At 26.5% G+C, this 19779-nt stretch overlaps 1 protein-coding gene across 1 annotated transcript in view; it reads left to right on the top strand.

Moving 5' to 3' along the window:
* The first annotated feature begins 1204 nt into the window (after nt 1-1204).
* The window catches only part of wake (ankyrin repeat and fibronectin type III domain containing protein wide awake), a 138732-nt gene continuing 120157 nt past the window's right edge, over nt 1205-19779 (top strand). The window contains exons 1-2 of the mRNA XM_075291966.1: nt 1205-1698; nt 17991-18702. Of these exons, the coding sequence (XP_075148081.1) occupies nt 18605-18702 (98 nt within the window). The 5' untranslated portion in view covers nt 1205-1698; nt 17991-18604. The remainder of the gene's footprint in view (nt 1699-17990; nt 18703-19779) is intronic.

Here is a 19779-nt window from a genome sequence, read left to right as displayed (position 1 = left end):
ACCAAGACGCAAATGCAGTGCTGCCGCTAGTGAAAAATTGAGTGAAGTAGATTTTGGAAAAAAGTGGAGTAGATTGAATAAAATTGAAGTAGTCCGTCTGCTGAAATCACGCTAACATCCGAACGAAAGAAGCTATCGACTTGAAACTTGGCACAAGTAGTTGTTATTGATGTAGGTCGGATGGTATTACAAATGGGCCATATCGGTCCACTTTTACGTATAGCCCCCATATAAACGGACCCACAAATTTGGCTTGCGGGGACTCTAAGAGAAGCAAATTTCATCCGATCCAGCTGAAATTTGGTACATGGCTTCAGCATACGATCTCTAACAACCATGCAAAAATTGGTCCACATCGGTCCATAATTACATATAGCCCCCATATAAACTGATCCCCCGATTTGGCTTGCGGAGCCTCTAAGAGAACCAAATTTCATCCGATCCGGCTGAAATTTGGTACATGGTGTAAGTATATGGTCTCTAACAACTATGCAAAAATTGGTCCACATCGGTTAATAATTCAATGACTAAAACCGCTATGTTCATCGTAATTAAAGGAATAGGAAAAACAATTAGGTAATATGGGGAAAAATTTTAAAATTTGGAGCAGAACAAAAAGTGAAGCAGATTTTTGGAAGAAGGAGTGACGAAGTAAATTTTGTGAAAATGAAGCAAAATACTTCGATTGAAGTAGTAGCGGCAGCACTGCGCAAATGACACCACCAATAAAAAGTACACCTTTCTTAAATGATAAAAGCGAAATATAGCCGCAGAGCAGCAACCATACGTAAATGCTGCTAGCCACATAATTGCCAATAAAATTCCCCCTGCGTCTATGCCAATGTAAAGGTTACAGAGCATTAACAGCGCTGCTACAGCATAGCTCCAAAAAGTGAAGACATGGTCGTATCTACACACAAGCGGAGCAAAATACTTTACACAGTCAGTAGTATTTTTTTGTTAACTGCTCTAGAGCTGTGTGGAGAGCAACAGTAAATTCACTCTTGTCTCGTCTGAATTTACTAAAATGATCGCTGTGTTATTGCTGCTTGTGTTGCTGTTGTTGTTTGTGTACGATAACGATGATGTTTGCGTTGACCGAATAACGAAACAATAGTTACGTAGCTATTGGACATCCAATGATCGGCTAAATGGTGGCTGGTCGGTCGGTTAGCTCTTAAACCAAAAGTCAGTTGACGAAATATGTTGCCAGCAGCAACAACAAACAACGGTTTAAAGCGGTGAAATTGGAAAAGCCAGTCTTGGAAAAAGTGAATAAAAATTGTTTGATCTGATAACAGCACTTAAATGAAATTGAAAACGAATACAAATGTAAAATAAGAAATAATTACTATCACTTTGAATCTATTTCCAAGAAATGGGGAAATTATTTATTGCAAAAAAAAATCTATAGTGATTTTTAATAATAAGTGATCAACAACAAAGCATTTTATTTGTTGCACATCTTTAAGTGAACCGTTTTAACCATTAAACCGTGAAATTGCAGTCTTTTGGTTAAAAATTTTGTAGTTTTCTTCCTCTTCTTGGTTAGTTTTTGTGTTGTTTCGCTTGGTGGCGATCTTGTTTTTTTTTTGTATGAGTGAAAATGCTACGACTATCTGGCTGGCTACCTGTTTGAATTTAACTGCCAGTGTATAAGTGTGGTTTTACCTGTTCGAGCACTAACCTGATGCCATAGTATGTGTTGTTTATTTGGTTATCTGTGAGATACAAAACAAAAAGTGAAACGAGAGAGAGAGAATAAACCAAAAAATATAAAAACAAAATAAAGAAAACAACGACAGAGCAAGCCTCTGTGAATAAAAACTATGTGAATAGCAAAGGGAGAGAGAGTAAGGAGATAGATCAATTAATTCAATTAAAAAACTAAATTCAGTTATATTTTTGAGTGCGAATCATCGTTTATATATGGGGGAGACGAACTCTCCCTCAGAGAGAGAGAGAGAGACATCGCAAAATTACTATGAAGTGAGAGTGCCCTTTAAGTTAAATTGGAAAATTAAAAATAATAAAAAAATCCAACTCATCCGTATAGCAAGACTACAACAAGTACAGACATCCAGTCATCCAAGGATTGCATATAACGAATTTTACAGCCCATCAATAACGGTATATTGGGCTAATTTCAACCGGTTTTTACTTACAACAAAAATCTGCCTATTATATTTTGATAATATTAAGGCGGTAAATGTGCAAATGAAGAGTTAATCACATATTTAAAAACTTTTTCTAAACTACACTGAAAGAAAGAAAGGATGTTATGCAAAGCAAAAAACCATTTCTACCCTATTCTGGGGGCATCCCCGCCCTGGGAGAGAGAGATATAAGTCAGTTCCAAGTTTTTCTAATTTCTCACTTTGCAGTTATTTGTTACATTCTCCTGGTCCTTGATAAAATAAGAGATGAAGTGTCAGTTCTACGAAAACGAAATTGTTATTCTCTAAACGTCAGTACTTCCGAATACATCTTAAGTAGCCATAATTTAGAATATCTTTGGAATTTTGTCAAAACTTTATCTCTATATAAATGTTTACAAAATTTTATTGCTATAGAAAATTTTGTCTAAATTTGATTTCTATAGAAAATTTGTCAAAATTTTTTTTCTATAGAAATGTTTGCCAAATTTTATTTCTATAGAAAATTTTGTCAAATTTTTATTTCTATAGAAAAATTTGGTCAAAATTTTATTTCTATAGAAAATGTTGTCAAAATTTTATTTGTCAAAAAAATATGTCAACATTTTATTTCTATAGGAATAAAAATTTTATTTCTATAGAAAATTTTGTAAAAAATTAATTTCTACAGAAATTTTTGTAAACAATTTATTTCTATAGAAAATTTTGTCAAAATTTTATTTGTATAGAAAATTTTGTTAACATTTTATTTCTACAGAAATTTTTGTATAAATTTTATTTCGGTAGAAAATTTTGTCAAAATTTTATTGCTATAGAAAATTTTGTCAAAATTTTATTCCTATAGAAAATTTTGTCCAAATTTTATTTCTATAGAAAATTTTGTCCAAATTTTATTTCTATAGAAAATTTTGTCAAACTTTTATTTATATAGACAATTTTGTCAAAATTTTATTTCTATAGAAAATTGTATCAAAATTTTATTTATTTATTTATTTTTATTTTATTTCCATTTATTTAAGCAATTCAAAGTCTTTACAGGGCCAATTTAACGAATTACAATGTACTACTCTAATTTTGTCAAAATTTTATTTCTATAGAAAATTTTGTCAAAATTTTATTGCTATAGAAAATTTTGTCAAAATTTTATTTCTATAGAAAATTTTGTCCAAATTTTATTTCTATAGAAAATTTTGTCAAACTTTTATTTGTCAAAAAAATATGTCAACATTTTATTTCTATAGAAAATTTTGTAAAAAATTAATTTCTACAGAAATTTTTGTAAACAATTTAAAGGTTAAAGTGGCAGCCCGATTAAGATTCAGGCTCACTTAGACTATTCAGTCCATTGTGAACAATTTACTTCTATAGAAAATTTTGTCAAAATTTTATTCGTATAGAAAATTTTGTTAACATTTTATTTCTACAGAAATTTTTGTATAAATTTTATTTCGGTAGAAAATTTGTCAAAATTTTATTTCTATAGAAAATTTTGTCAAAATTTTATTGCTATAGAAAATTTTGTCAAAATTTTATTTCTATAGAAAATTTTGTCCAAATTTTATTTCTATAGAAAATTTTGTCAAACTTTTATTTCTATAGAAAATTTTGTCAAACTTTTATTTCTATAGAAAATTTTGTCAAAATTTTATTTCTATAGAAAATTTTATTTATTTATTTATTTTTATTTTATTTCCATTTATTTAACCAATTCAAAGCCTTTGCAGGGCCAATTTAACGAATTACAATGTACTACTCTAATTTGGTCAAAATTTTATTTCTATAGAAAATTTTGTCAAAATTGTATCTCTATATAAATGTTTGCAAAATTTTATTTGTATAGAAAATTTTGTCTAAATTCTATTTCTATAGAAAATTTTGTCAAAATTTTATTTCTATAGAAATTGTTGTCAAAATTTTATTTCTATATATAAATTTGTCAAAATTTTATTGCTATAGAAAATTTTGTCAAAATTTTATTTCTATAGAAGGTTATATCAAATTTTTATTTCTATAGAAAATTTTGTCAAAATTTTATTTCTACAGAAAATTTTGTAAAAATATTATTTCTATAGAAAATTTTTTTAAAAATTTTATTTCTACAGAAATTTTTGTAAAAATTTTATTTCTGTAGAAAATTTTGTCAAAATTTTATTTAAAAAAAATGTGAAAATTTTATTTCTATAGAAAATTTTGTAGCATATTTTCGTTAACTTAGACCATATCCTTCGATCTGAAAACAAATTCGAAAAGATTTGAACTCTTTTAAGGAGTGGGGTCAGAGAAGTCTGGCACAAAAACTGATGTACTGATGAATCACTCCATGATTTCCACACACGTGTCTCGCACATTTCAAAAAAAAATCTGAATACTTGCTTTTTCGTTTATATAGAAATAGGGCGGTTATGCAGATGTAAAACGGACCGGCTTAACAACCGTCGGGTGCACCGAAAGAATTTTCTTCGTAAAAAGAACGAAAAATTTCGTTAAAAGTACGAAATTTGTCATTGTTTTACAACCAAAGAAACTTTTCATTAAAAGTACGAAATATTTCGTACTTTTTACGAAGAAAAGTTCTTCCAAAATTTTCGTAGTTTGTAAGAAAAAAATTCGTACTTTTTATGAAGAATCTTCGTACTTTTTATGAAAAATCTTCGTACTTTTTATGAAACAATTTCGTTCTTTTTATGAAAATGTTTCGTACTTTTTATGAAAAATTTTCGTAGTTTTTATGAAAAATGTTCGTACTTTTTATGAAAAAAATTCGTACTTTTTTCTGCAAAATGTTCGAACTTTTAGAAAAAAATTTATAGTCGAAAGTGCATTTGGTTGTAGTTGCAAGTGTGAAAAATTACATCACTACTTTACATCTTAAGTTTTTGAATAATTTTTATTTTATTCATAGCGCGCTATCACCCAAATGAGAAGTAGCATAGACTTGCATAAAAAAATAGAATAAAGGAATACACTCAAGCACATTATAAAAGACAATTTAATGCCGCGAACGGAAATTTTACAACTTCAATGAAACTTCTTCGTTATTTCAAAGAAAATGTTTCGTACTTTTTATGAAGAAATTTTAACGCAGAATGTTTCGTAAAATATTCGTAAAAACTTATTCACAAAATTCATGAAATGTGAAGAGAGTTTCGTTAAAAGTACGAACTTTTTACGAAGAAAAGTTAATGTAGAATGTTTCGTAGTAGTTTCGTATATTCGTAAAATGTTCTTCGTAAAATTTACGAAAATGAATGAAAATTTCGTTATTTTAATGAAGAATGCAGGAAGAATAGTTAATGAAGAATTCTTCGTAAAATTAACGAAGAGAATTCTTTCGGTGTACGGAAATTTAAAATTCAAGTAAACTTGAGAATTCTAGTTTTTTTCCAGTTTTAGAGGTGGTCTCCCTCTCCATCACAAAATCGTCCCAATTTTTGAACAGCAGGGCAAGAGAAGCCCCTCTTTCCTTCCGTATATGACAAAATCAGATATCCATTATAATAATAATATGACCTACCCCCTCATCCTCTGTAAATTGGAAAAGTTTAATTGTTTCACGGTATGTACTTGAGAAGAAATGAGGTCTCCCTGTGTCCTTTTATTTTTCCCCTACCAAATATTAAAAGATCATATACTTCATATAAATTTCATAATCTCCCCCAAGTTCTCCGTAAATTTTCAGTAAGTCGACAAATTTTAGTTTTTTCACTGTACTTTAAAAAAAAGTCGGACAAAGGGGAGGCCCCCTCCTGGACCAAATATCGCAAAATAAAGTAGCTGTTCTTTGCCTAGACGCCCCCATCAACCTTCCCTGAAAATTTCAAAGCAAATCGGATAATTTTCAAAAAAAATCGAGCAAAAGGAGGGGCTCCCCTTTGTCCGACTTTTTTAAAGTACAGTGCAAATATTAAAAAATCAGGTACCCCATAATAAATTCATAACCTCACGGAGTGTTCTCTGAAAATCAAAGAATTTATGTATTTTAAACAAAAATCGTATAAAGGGGTGGTCCACCTCCGCGACCAAATATCGAAAAATAAAGTAGCGGGTCTTTGAAAAAGTCGGGCAAGGTGGATGTTCCCTTCCCCCACCACATATCAAAAAATGAGGTACCCTATTTTCACCACATGATTACCCTCTACGTTCTCCGAATATTTTTCATGTGAAAAAATAAAATTATTTTATAACAAAAGCAACTGCGATGACTTCAAATTATAAATTTTTGTAATGTGCGCGTATGTAAAAAAAGATTTTCCCGCTTTTCCGTTGAAACTTTTCTTGAATTTTCTTTGCTATAAACCTCACAGAGCCCGAGACCTTTACAAAGAATGGAAAACCGTGGAAATCGCTTCGTGCGTTATGGAGTTAAAGCGTAAACCCCGACTTATTTTTATATATTAGAGTTTGTCAAAATTTTATTTCTATAGAAAATTTTGTCAAAATTTTACCAAACCAAAATGACAACCCTGCCCCTAATCTTCAAATAATAAAAGTCCTATTCTCCTATTTGGAGAATAATTTCATAAAAAATTGTAGTCACCTGTTTCAGAGATGCCACCTTGTTATTACATATGCCCCAGTCTATGTAGAACAGTTCAGTCATCTCGTTGAGACAATTTTACAGTCAATGATTGTTAAAGCAATCATTGTAGTCACTGTCCGGCTTTCAGTGATTATGAAGAAAATTCTATATCCATCATTTGATTTACGTGGTCTCTGTTATTGGACAGACAGATCATCGGACTGGTAAATAGACTGATAAACAATAATGGATCGTTTGAGCGCTTATTCCTCATCGACAGCTTTGATTTATCTCTATTTAAAAATGCATTGATTATATTTTAATTGTTAATATAGCACGTATTGCATTGAGTAATGCATGTACTTTCGACTATTATTCATTATCGTCTTGAGACCGTCTCATATTTTTTCTCTTGGCCTTGAATGACAAAACAAAACCGAGTTAATGATCTTTAAAAATCCAAAAAGTGTTTTTTCAGTTTTTCTGAACATTTAAGCAAATAAACAAAACGGTAAAGCGTAACGTTTTTGCACATCTCAGTAAATGAATACGAAATTGGAAACCTCAATTCTATGGATGTCCGTCTGTTTGTATATCTTCATTCTGTCTATCCATTACTCCGTTCCAAAATGTTTATCTTTGTGTTACTTGGTCGTTTCTAAACGCAGCCTTTAGTTTGCCCGATTAACTTTAAAATTGTTTCCCCCTTCAGGCGGATGTGTGTGGTTCAAGCGAATGATTGTAGAATTGCCGGGGTTTTTTATTTTTCAAATAAGACGAAAAAACTAAGTGATTTGTTTGAAGATCGCCAAGATGCGAGCGACCTCCATTTCGTTGCTTCTAAAGGGAACATTTGATACACGAGGAGAAAAAAATTTCATTTATTATACCCTCCACCATAGGATGGGGGTATATTAACTTTGTCATTCCGTTTGTAACACATCGAAATATTGCTCTAAGACCCCATAAAGTATATATATTCTGAGTCGTGGTGAAATTTTGAGTCGATCTGAGCATGTCCGTCCGTCCGTCCGTCTGTTGAAATCACGCTAACTTCCGAACGAAACAAGCTATCGACTTGAAACTTGGCACAAGTAGTTGTTATTGATGTAGGTCGGATGGTATTGCAAATGGGCCATATCGGTCCACTTTTACGTATAGCCCCCATATAAACTGACCCCCAAATTTGGCTTGCGATTGCTCTAAGAGAAGCAAATTTCGTCCGATCCGGCTGAAATTTGGTACATGGTGTTAGTATATGGTCTCTAACAACCATGCAAAAATTGGTCCATATCGGTCCACTTTTACGTATTGCCCCCATATAAACGGACCCCCAAATTTGGTTTGCGATTGCTCTAAGAGAAGCAAATTTCATCCTATCCGGCTGAAATTTGGTACATGGTGTTAGTATATGGTCTCTAACAACCATGCAAATATTGGTCCATATCGGTCCACTTTTACGTATTGCCCCCATATAAACGGACCCCCAAATTTGGCTTGCGGAGCCTCTAGGAAAACCAAATTTCATCCGATCCGGATGAAATTTGGCACATGGTGTTGGTATATGGTCTCTAACAACCATGCAAAAATTGGTCCACATCGGTCCATAATTATATATAGCCTGCATATAAACCGATCCCCCGATTTGGCTTGCGGAGCCTCTAAGAGCATATAAACCGATCCCCCGATTTGGCTTGCGGAGCCTCTAAAAGAAGCAAATTTCATCCGATCCGGCTGAAATTTGGTACATGGTGTTGGTATATGTTTTCTAATGAACATTCAAAAATTGGTCCACATCGGCCCATAATTATATATAGCCCCCATATAAACCGATCCCCAGATTTCACCTCCGGAGCCTCTTAGAGGAGCAAAAGTCGTCCGATCCGATTGAAATTTGGTACGTGGTGTTAGTATATTGTCTCTAACAACCATGCCAAAATTGGTCCACATCGATCCATAATTATATATAGCCCCCATATAAGCCGATGCCCAGATTTGACCTCCGGAGCCTCTTAGAGCAGCAAAATTCATCCGATCCGGTTGAAATGTTGTACGTGGTGTTAGTATATGGTATCCAATATCGGTCCATAATTATATATAGCCCCCATATAAATCGATCCCCAGATTTGGCTTGCGGAGCCTCTAAGAGAAGCAAATTTCATCCGATCCGGTTGAAATTTGGTACGTGGTATCAGCATATGATATCGGTTCATAATCATGGTTGCCACTCGAGCCAAAAATAATTTACCAAAATTTTATTTCTATAGAAAATCGTGTCAAAATTTTATTTCTATAGAAAATTCTGTCAAAATTTTATTTCTATAGAAAATTTTGTCAAAATTTTATTTCTATAGAAAATTTTGTCAACATTTTTTTCTTTTGGAAAATTTTGTCAAAATTGTATTTCTATAGAAAATTTTGTCAAAATTTTATTTCTATAGAAAATTTGTCAAAATTTTATTTCAATAGAAAATTTTGATAAAATTTTAGTTCAATAGAAAATTTTGATAAAATTTTATTTCTATAGAAAATTTTGTAAAAATTTTATTTTTAAAGAAAATTTTGTCAAAATTTTAATTTTGTAGAAAATTTTGTCAAAATGTTATTTCTATAGAAAAAATTGTCAAAATTTTGTGTCTATAGAAAATTTATATAAAATATTATTTCTGTAGAGAATTTTGTCGACATTTATTTTTATAGAAAATTTTATCCAAATTGTATTTCTATAGAAAATTTTGTCAAAATTTCATTTCTCTAGAAAATTTTGTCAACATTTATTTTTATAGAAAATTTTACCCAAATTTTATTTCTATGGGAAATTTTGTCAAAATTTTATTTCTATAGAAAATGTTGTCAAAATTTTATTTCTTTAGAAAATTTTGTCGTTTTTTATAGAACATTTTGTCAAAATTTTATTTCTATAGAAAATTTTGTCCAAACTTTAGTTCTTTTGAAAATTCTGTCAAAAATTTTGTCAACATTTTACTTCTATATAATATTTGTCAAAATTTTATTTCTTTAGAAAATTTTGTCAAAATTGTATTTCTGTAGAAAATTTTGTCAAATTTTATTTCTATAGGAAATTTTGTCAATTTTGTTGGTTCTATAGAAAATTTTGTAAAAATTTTATTTCTATAGAAAATTTTGTCAAAATTTTATTTCTACAGAAAATTTTGTTTTTATAGAAAATTCTGTCAAAAATGTATTTCTATAGAAAATTTTGTCAAAATTGTATTTCTATAGAAAATTTTGTCAAAATTTTATTTCTATAGGAAATTCTGTCAAAATTTTATTTCTATAGAAAATTTTATCAAAATTTTATTTCTATAGAAAATTTTCTCAAAAATTTTATTTCTATGGAAAATTTTGTCAAAATTTCATTTCTCTAGAAAATTTTGTCAAAATTTTATTTCTATTGAAAATTTTGTCAAAATGTTATTTCCATAGAAAATTTTGTCAAAATTTCACTTCTCTAGAAAATTTTGTCAAAATTTTATTTCTATAGAAAATTATGCTAAAATTTTATTTCTATAGAAAATTTTGTCAAAATGTTATTTCTATAGAAAAATTTGGCAAAATTTTATTTCTATAGAAAATTTTTCCAAAATTTTGTGTCTATAGAAAATTTATATAAAATATTATTTCTGTAGAGAATTTTGTCAACGTTTATTTTTACAGAAAATTTTATCCAAATTTTCTTTCTATAGAAAATTTTGTCAAAATTTCATTTCTCTAGAAAATTTCGTCAAAATTTTATTTCTATGGAAAATTTTGTCAAAATTTTATTTCTATAGAAAATTTTGTCAAAATTTTATTTCTTTAGAAAATTTTGTCATTTTTTATAGAACATTTTGTCAAAATTTTATTTGTATAGAAAATTTTGTCAACATTTTATTTCTATAGAAAATGTTGTCCAAACTTTATTTCTGTGGAAAATTCTGTCAAAAATTTTGTCAACATTTTACTTCTATATAATATTTGTCAAAATGTTATTTCTATAGAAAATGTTGTCAAAATTTCACTTCTCTAGAAAATTTTGCCAAAATTTTATTTCTATAGAAAATTATCTAAAATTTTATTTCTATAGAACATTTTGTCAAAATGTTATTTCTATAGAAAAATTTGTCAAAATTTTATTTCTGTAGAAAATTTTTCTAAAATTTTGTGTCTATAGAAAATTTATATAAAATATTATTTCTCTAGAAAATTTTGTTAAAATTTTTTTTCTATAGAAAATTTTGTCCAAATTTTATTTCTATAGAAAATTTGGTCAAAATTGTATTTCTATAGAAAATTTTGTCAAAATTTTATTTCTATAGAAAATTTTGTCAAAATTTTATTTCTATAGAAAATTTTGTCAAAATTTTATTTCTATAGAAAATTTTGTCAAAATTTTATTTCTATAGAAAATTTTGTGAAAATTTTATATCTATAGGAAATTTTGTCAAAATTTTATTTCTGTAGAAAATTTTATCAAGATTTTATTTCTATAGAACATTTGATCAAAATTTTATTTCTATAGAAAATTTTGTCAAAATTTTATTTCTATGGACAATTTTGTCAAAATTTTATTTCTATAGAAAATTTTGTTAACATTTTATTTATATAGAAAATATTGTCAACTTTTAATTTTTATAGAAAATTTTGTCAACATTTTATTTTTATAGAACATTGTGTCCAAATTTTCTTTCTATAGAAAATTTTATCCAAATTTTATTTCTATAGAAAATTTTGTCAAAATTTTATTTCTATAGAAAATTTTGTAAAAATTTAGATTTCTATAGAAAATGTTGTCAAAATTTTATTGCTATAAAAAATTTATATAAAATATTATTTCTATAGGGAATTTATATAAAATGTTATTTCTATAGAAAATTTCGTCAACATTTTGTTTTTCTGGAAAATGTTGTCAAAATTTTATTTCTATAGAAAATTTTGTCAAAATTTTACCTCTATAGAAATTTTTTTGTCAAAATCTTATTTCTATAGAAATTTTTGTTAAAATTATATTTCAATAGAAAATTTTGTCAAAATTTTATTTCTATAAAAAATTTATTTCTATAGAAAAATTTGTCAAAATTTCATTTCTCTAGAAAATTTTGTCAAAATTTTATTTCTTTAGAAAATTTTGTTAAAATTTTATTTCTATAGAACATTTTTTCAAAATTTTATTTCTATAGAAAATTTTGTCAATATTTTATTTATATAGAAAATTTTGTCAAAATTTTATTTCTATAAAATTGTTTGTCAAAAATTTATTTCTACCCTCTGAGGGAGGGTATAAAAAGTGGCAAAGCATTATAAAAAGGGGGAACAAAACTAAAAATATGATATGTAGTAGCTTAAAAAATTTGTCATTAAAGTGTCGATGCGGCAATATTGGCGATGGCTGTTAGCTTTTCAGTTTTCAGTTCGAAATAATTTCGATGAAGTTTCTTTGTTCATTGTGTGCAAACGGAATATTTTGTTCAGTGTATTTCTTTCTAATATTGCATGCAAAACAAAAAAGGTTTATCACTTTAAGAGACCCAACATTAAGACAAAACGTCTTGGAAAACCGAAAACATTCTCATATCATATTATTTTTTATGATTGTTGTCTCATTGTTTTGATTTTTTTGCTTTGCCGCCGCCGTTGCTGCTGCCATTTAGTGGTGCCTAAAACCGTTGTAACTTATTGTTTGAATGTGAGATTGGAATATCACTTCTGTTATTTTGCCACTTCTGGTGGCGTAATTCAATTCCATCGCCCCCACTTTGTTGTTTTGTTTCATTATTCTCTTCTGTGAATTGATCCGGGGACGTAGAATATGAAGTTGCGCCACTGTCTCAGTCTCGGTCAACGTTCATGTAATTACAATTAATGACTATACAATGGCATATTAACTCAACCATCAAAACTGAAGCTACAAAAAAAAAAAAGATACGAGTGAGTGAGTAACTTTATCACATCTCCCTGCGTTGCAACCTTAGTAAATTGATGGTAGTCGGTATTGTCATTATTATTAATTGATGGCAGCACAGTGCTTGTCAGACAATAGTTGTGTTATTATGATATACGAGATTTATTGTAAGTCACCGAACGAATATAGAAACCAATGGGAGATGGGGCGACATTAGTCAATTTATCGGTTTACATTTGTAGGCATGGAAAATCTGATACTCGCCAGTATCAATATGGTTCCAAATTGGTACCAATTATTTATTGCTCCGAAATGAAATCCTAGCGAAAATCGAAAAATCGCCTGATATTGGAAATACTCGCAGAAATGGAATTCTTAAAAAAAAAATCAAATGCTATTCCTCTTTTTTTAATTCGATTCGATTGTATTTTAATGAAATGCAAATAATACCCAACTTAGCAAATGCGGCATCTAAAATTCAATGTCTTAAAAATTTCTTTCCCACAAAAGGTTTTTGTTTTAGAAATAAACAAAATACCCAAAGTTATCTAACAATAACAATACTATGTAAATTTCAATTCATATTCAAAGATGCTGCATTTGCAGTTTCACATGATTCAATTTTGCTTTTGTTTTTATCATCTCACACATCATACTTTCAATATTTCTCTCTATAGTAATCCATCCATATTGTTTCACATTTCTGACATTGGAATCCAAACAAAAGCAAATATGATGAATTCATCAAAGTTTTATGATGTGTCATGAAATTTGCGCCTATTGTCAGCATAATTTTGCTTTCATTTTTCAATTCAATAGTTACTCCGGTTTTGTTTCAAAAAGTGAAACTTTTTGTTGAAAATATCTTCGACAACGCACTATTTCCGATGATAGAGATCTTCACTTTGGGGAGAAATATAGTGATAACATAGAGACATTTACTCTTTTTATGTCAATGAATATATGGCTTGCAATAAAATAAATTTAACTAAAAATAAAAATTAACTAAAAAAATTAAAAAATTAAATTTAAATTAAACTTAAAAGTATACTTAAAATTAAAAATTATCTCCAAATCACGGTAGCCACTAGTGCCAAAAATAATATACCAAAATATTAAGAACGTTTTAAAAATTTTATTTCTATAGAAAATTTTTTCAAAATTTTAATTCTATAGAAAATTTTATCCAAAATTTTGTCAAAATTTTATTTCTATAGAAAATTATGTCAAATTTTTATTTCTATAAATAATTTTGTTAAAATGTTATTTCTATAGAAAATTTTTTAAAAATTTTATTTCTATAGAAAAATTTATCAAAATTTTATTTCTATAGAAAATTTTGTCAAAATTTTATTTATATAGAAAATTTTTTCAAAATTTTATTTCTATAGAAAATTTTGTCAACATTTTATTTCCATAGAAAATTTTGTACAAATGTTATTTCTATAGATAATTTTGTAATTTTTTCCCCCTATAGAAAATTTTTTCAAAATTTTATTTTCATAGAAAATTTTGTAAAAATGTTATTTCTAAGAGAATTTTGTCAACATTTTTTTTCTATGGAAAATTTTGTCAAAATTTTATTTCTATTGAAAATTTTCTCATAATTTTATTTCTATAGAAGATGTTGTAAAAATTTTATTTCTATAGAAAATGTTGTCAAAATTTCATCGCTATAGAAAATGTTGTCAAAATTTTATTTCTATAGAAAATTTTGTTAAAATTTTATTTATATAGGAAATTTTGTCAAAGTTATATTTCTATAAAAATGTTGTCAAAATTTTATTTCTTTAGAAAATTTTTGCAAATTTTTATTACTATAGAAAATTTTGCCAAAGTTGTATTTCTATAGAAAATTTGATTTCTATAGAAAATTTTAGCAAAATTTGATTTCTATAGAAAAAATTTCCAAATTTTATTTCTATAGAAAATTTTATTTCTATAGAAAATTTTGCAAAATTTTATTTCTATAGAAAATTTTATCGAAAATTTATTCTTATACAGTATTTTCTCAATATTTTATTTCTTTAGAAAATTTTATGTCAAATTTTTATTTCTATAGAAAATTTTGTCAAAATGTTATTTCTATAGAAAATTTTTGCAAAAATATTCTTTCTACAGAACATTTTGGCAAAAGTTTATTTCTATAGAAAATTTTTGCAAATTTTTATTTCTATAGAAATTTTTTACTAAATTTTATTTCTATAGAATTTTTTTGCAAAATTTTATTTCTATAGAACTTTTTGCAAAATTTTATTTCTATAGAAAATTTTTGCAAAATGTTATTTCTTTAGAAAATTGTGTCAAAATTTTATTTATATAGAAAATTTTGTCAAAATATTATTTGTATATAAATTTTTGTCCAAACTTTATTTCTATAGAAAATGTTCTCAATATTTTATTTCTTTAGAATATTTTCTCAATATTTTATTTCAATAGAAAATTTTGTCCAAACTTTATTTCTATAGAAAATGAAATGAGAAATAAAATATTGAGAATATTTTATTTCTATAGAAAATTTTTACAAAATTTGATTTCTATAGAAAGTTTTTGCAAAATTTGATTTCTATAGAAAATTTTTCCAAATTTTATTTCTATAGAAAAATTTTCAAAATTTTATTTCTATATTTCGGCATAAGCCGGCTATCATACAAAACCTTTTTTCGGAAGGTTCAAGTGTGGTTCATTGTTGGGTTTAATGAACTGCCTGAATTTATTCTGATAATTGGTTGATAGTTTTGCTGCAAGTAGAGGATGCTGATGAGGAATGTGGTAATTCCGAAACGTCCGTCCATCCAACCATCTTGCAGTCTATAGGGCTTTGTCCAAATAAATTTGACAAACATTCTTTTCCTCTGTTGGTTAAGCTACACTTGTAGTTTAGTCAATGTATGGTTTTGAGCTGAAAAAAAAATTATTTCTATAGATAATTTTGCAAAATTTTATTTCTATAGAAAATTTGTACAAAAATATTCTTTCTACATAACATTTGTGCATAAGTTTATTTCTGTAGAAATTTTTTGCCAAATTTTATTTCTATAGAAATTTTTTGCCAAATTTTATTTCTATAAAATTTTTTGCAAAATTTTATTTCTAAAGAATATTTATGCAAAATTTTATATAGATAAAAAAATTTTCAGAATTTCATTTCCATACAAAATTTGTGCAAAATTTTATTTATATGGACAACTGTGCAAATTTTTTTTTCTATAGAACTTTTTTGCAAAATTTTATTTCTATAGAACTTTTTTGCAAAATTTTATTTCTATAGAAAATTTTTGCAAAATTTTACTTCTTTAGAAAAAAATTTCAAAATTTCATTTCTATAGAAAATTGTGTCAAAATTTTATTTCTATAGAAAATTTTCAAAATATTATTTCTATTGAAATTTTTGTCCAAACTTTATTTCTATAGAAAATATTCTCAATATTTTATTTCTTTAGAATATTTTCTCAATATTTTATTTCAATAGAAAATTTTGTCCAAACTTTATTTCTATAGAAAATGTTCTCAATATTTTATTTCTATAGAAAATTTTGTCAAAATTTTATTTCCATAGAAAATTTTTGCAAAATTTGATTTCTATAGAAAGTTTTTGCAAAATTTGATTACTATAGAAAAATTTTCCAAATTTTATTTCTATAGAAAAATTTTCAAAATGTTATTTCTATATTTCGGCATAAGCCGGCTATCATACAAAACCTTTTTTCGGAAGGTTCAAGTGTGGTTCATTGTTGGGTTTAATGAACTGCCTGAATTTATTCTGATAATTGGTTGATAGTTTTGCTGCAAGTAGAGGATGCTGATGAGGAATGTGATAATTCCGAAACGTGCGTCCATCCAACCACCTTGCAGTCATAGGGCTTTGTCCAAATAAATTTGACAAACATTCTATTCCTCTTGTAGTTTAGTCAATGTATGGTTTTAACCTGAAAAAAAAATTATTTCTATAGAAAATTTTGCAAAATTTTATTTCTATAGAAAATTTTTACAAAAATATTCTTTGCAAAAGTTTATTTCTATAGAAACTTTTTGCAAAATTGTATTTCTATAGAAATATGTTGCCAAATTTTATTTCTATGGAAATTTTTTGCAAAATTTTATTTCTAAAGAATATTTATGCAAAATTTTATATAGATAAAAAATTTTTCAAAATTTCATTTCTATACAAAATTTGTGCAAAATTTTATTTATATAGACAACTTTGCAAATTTTTTGTTTCTATAGAACTTTTCTGCAAAATTTTATTTCTATAGAGAATTTTTGCAAAATTTTATTTCCTTAGAAAAAATTGTCAAAATTTTATATCTATAGAAAATTGTGTCCAAAAGTTTATGTCTATAGAAAATTGTTTAAAAATTTTATTTCTATAGAAAAGATTTGCAACATTTTATTTCTAAAGAATATTTATGCAAAATTTTATATAGATAAAAAATTTTTCAAAATTTCATTACAAAAAAAATTTCCAAAATTTCATTTCTATACAAAATTTGTGCAAAATTTTATTTCTATAGAATTTTTTGCAAAATTTTATTTCTTCAGAAAAAATTTTAAAAATTTCATTTTTGCTATAGTAAACTTTTGTAAAATTGTATTTCTATAGAAAATTTTATTTCTATAGAAATTTTTGCAAAATTTTATTTCTAAAAAAAATTTTGCAAAATTTTATTTCTATAGAAAATTTTTGCAAAATTTGATTTCTATAGAATATTTTTGCAAAATTTGATTTCTATAGAAAAATTTTCCAAATTTTATTTCTATAGAAAATTTTGTCAAAATATTATTTCTATAGAAAATTTTGTCCAAACTTTATTTCTATAGAAAATGTTCTCAATATTTTATTTCTGTAGAATATTTTCTCAATATTTTATTTGTATGGAAAATTTTGCCACAATTTTATTTTTATAGAAAATTTTGTCCATTTTATTTTTATAGAATATTTTGTCTATAGAAAAAAAAAATATTTCTATTGAAAATTTTTGCCAAATTTTATTTCTATAGAACATTATTGAAAAACTGTATTTCCACAAAACATTTTTAGGAAATTTTATTGCTATAGTAAATTATTGCAAAGTCTATTTTCTATAGAAAATTAGTGTAAAATTTTATTTCTATAGAACATTTTTGTAAAATTGTATTTCTATAGACCATTTTTGCAAAACTTTATTTCTATAAAAAATTTTGTCAAAATTCTATTTCTAAATAAAATTTTGTGAGAATTTTATTTCTATAGAAAATTTTTCAATCTACCAAATAGTAATAAATCTACCATTTTTGTTAAAATTCCATCTCCCACTCTCCTTCTCTCTGTTTATCACACTATTGCATTAAATGAAAAGTGTTTTCTTTTTGTGATAAAGAAAATTTAACAAAGAGTTTTCGTTTTTGATTTTCCCATTACTAAACGCCACAGTTGCATCGAAATGACAACATAATTTTTATTAAATAAAAAAAAAACAAACAAACAAAACAATAAAAAACGAAGAAAATAAATTGAAAACAAAAGTTGTTTGCTAAGACTAACGGAAGAAGTGCTTCGCTATCTACCTAACTGACGGACCTCAAAGATGCTCTGATGAAGTGCTGGCATGGGGTGTATTAAGCAAATGCCATGAAGTAATTAACTTGGCTAAAACCGCCAAAAGCAAAATACAAAAAGTAACAAACCACAAACAAAAAAGAAAAATACCAAAACAAAGGAAAAAGAGATATAAAGTGAAAACAAATAAAACAAAAAAAAATACAAATTGGTCCATTGCACTTTGTTCACGGATGCCAGTGTTTTGTTTTTGCGTGGCGTAAATTTTCCATTGTAACACAGAGAGGTGTAATATTCCATGTACTATGTACACTTTCTATACAACGCACTCGAATGTTGTAAATTAAAAGGAAAATCAAGTCTTAATCCAACAAAATACGATGAGTTTGGGGTTTGGGGCCACCAAAGTCCATTATGGTTAACTCCAAGCTAAAGTAACTGCCACAATTCATTTGTCCGATACTCCAGCAAATCAGCGAACGATTTGAATGAAAAACAACAACCAACAACGATCATTACTCGGGACACGTTTTTGTATCTGTATCTTTCTCCATTACGATAGATTAACGAACAATACGATGAACAGGTAAGCAAATTGTAATAATGCAGCAAAAACCAATGACCATTCATCCATCCAAATGACCATCAACACTCATTTTCATTGAATTCATTTTGAAATCTTTCATTTTCCATATTTTCATTTAATTAGTTTATGTGTAGGGATTTCTGTGTTTTTTTTTTCATGGATAGCAATTAATGTTTAATTTATTTTTTCCATTAGTGAATTTATTGAATTTATAATAACGTTAGTGTCATATTTACAGGACGTTGGTGTTTTTTGTCGATCATAAATGGAAAAAAATTATACAAATGGGTGACAATTTGGGTAGAAAAAGATTAGACGTTAGTTTGGTTTAGAGGGGCTATAATCACGGTTGCCACAGTTGGTATAATTCTACCCATTGGTAGAATTCTCGATGTCTTGGTAGACTTTGTAAAATATTCCTCTCCAACTAAGAGGCATTTCACAAATTTTTAATAGCAATAAAATTTTGGAAAAATTTTCTTTAAAAATAAAATTTTGGAAAAATTTCCTATAGAAGTAAAATTTTGTAAAAAATTTTCTATAGAAATAAAATTTTGACAAAATTTTCTATAGAAAAAAATTTTGAGGTAATTTGTTATAGAAATAAAATTTTTACAAATTTTTTTTAAGAAAAATAAAATTTTGACCAACATTTTCTTTAGAAATATATTTTTTATAAACTTTACTGTAGATATAACATTTTGACAAAATGTTCTATAGAAATAATTTTTTTGCAATATTTTCTTTAGAAATATAATTTTGACTTAATAGAAATAATGACGTAATATAGAAATACAATTTTTACATAATTTTCGATAAAAATAAAATTTTGACATAATTTTCTAAGAAATAAAATTTTGACAACATTTTCTACAGGAATAAAATTTTGACAAAATTTTCTATAGAAATAAAATTTTGACGTAATTTTCTATAGAAATAAAATGTTGACAACGTTTTCTATAGAAATATTATGTTTGACAAAATTTCCTACAGAAATAATATTTTGGCAAAATTTTCTATAGAAATAAAATTTTGACCAAATTTTCTATAGAAATAAAATTTTGACCAAATTTTCTA

Source organism: Haematobia irritans, chromosome 1 (genome assembly GCF_050003625.1).
Source record: "Haematobia irritans isolate KBUSLIRL chromosome 1, ASM5000362v1, whole genome shotgun sequence".
NCBI classification, from domain to species: Eukaryota; Metazoa; Arthropoda; class Insecta; order Diptera; family Muscidae; genus Haematobia; species Haematobia irritans.
The sequence above is the reverse complement of the archived record's forward strand: the minus strand, read 5'-3'. Positions and strand labels throughout refer to the sequence as shown.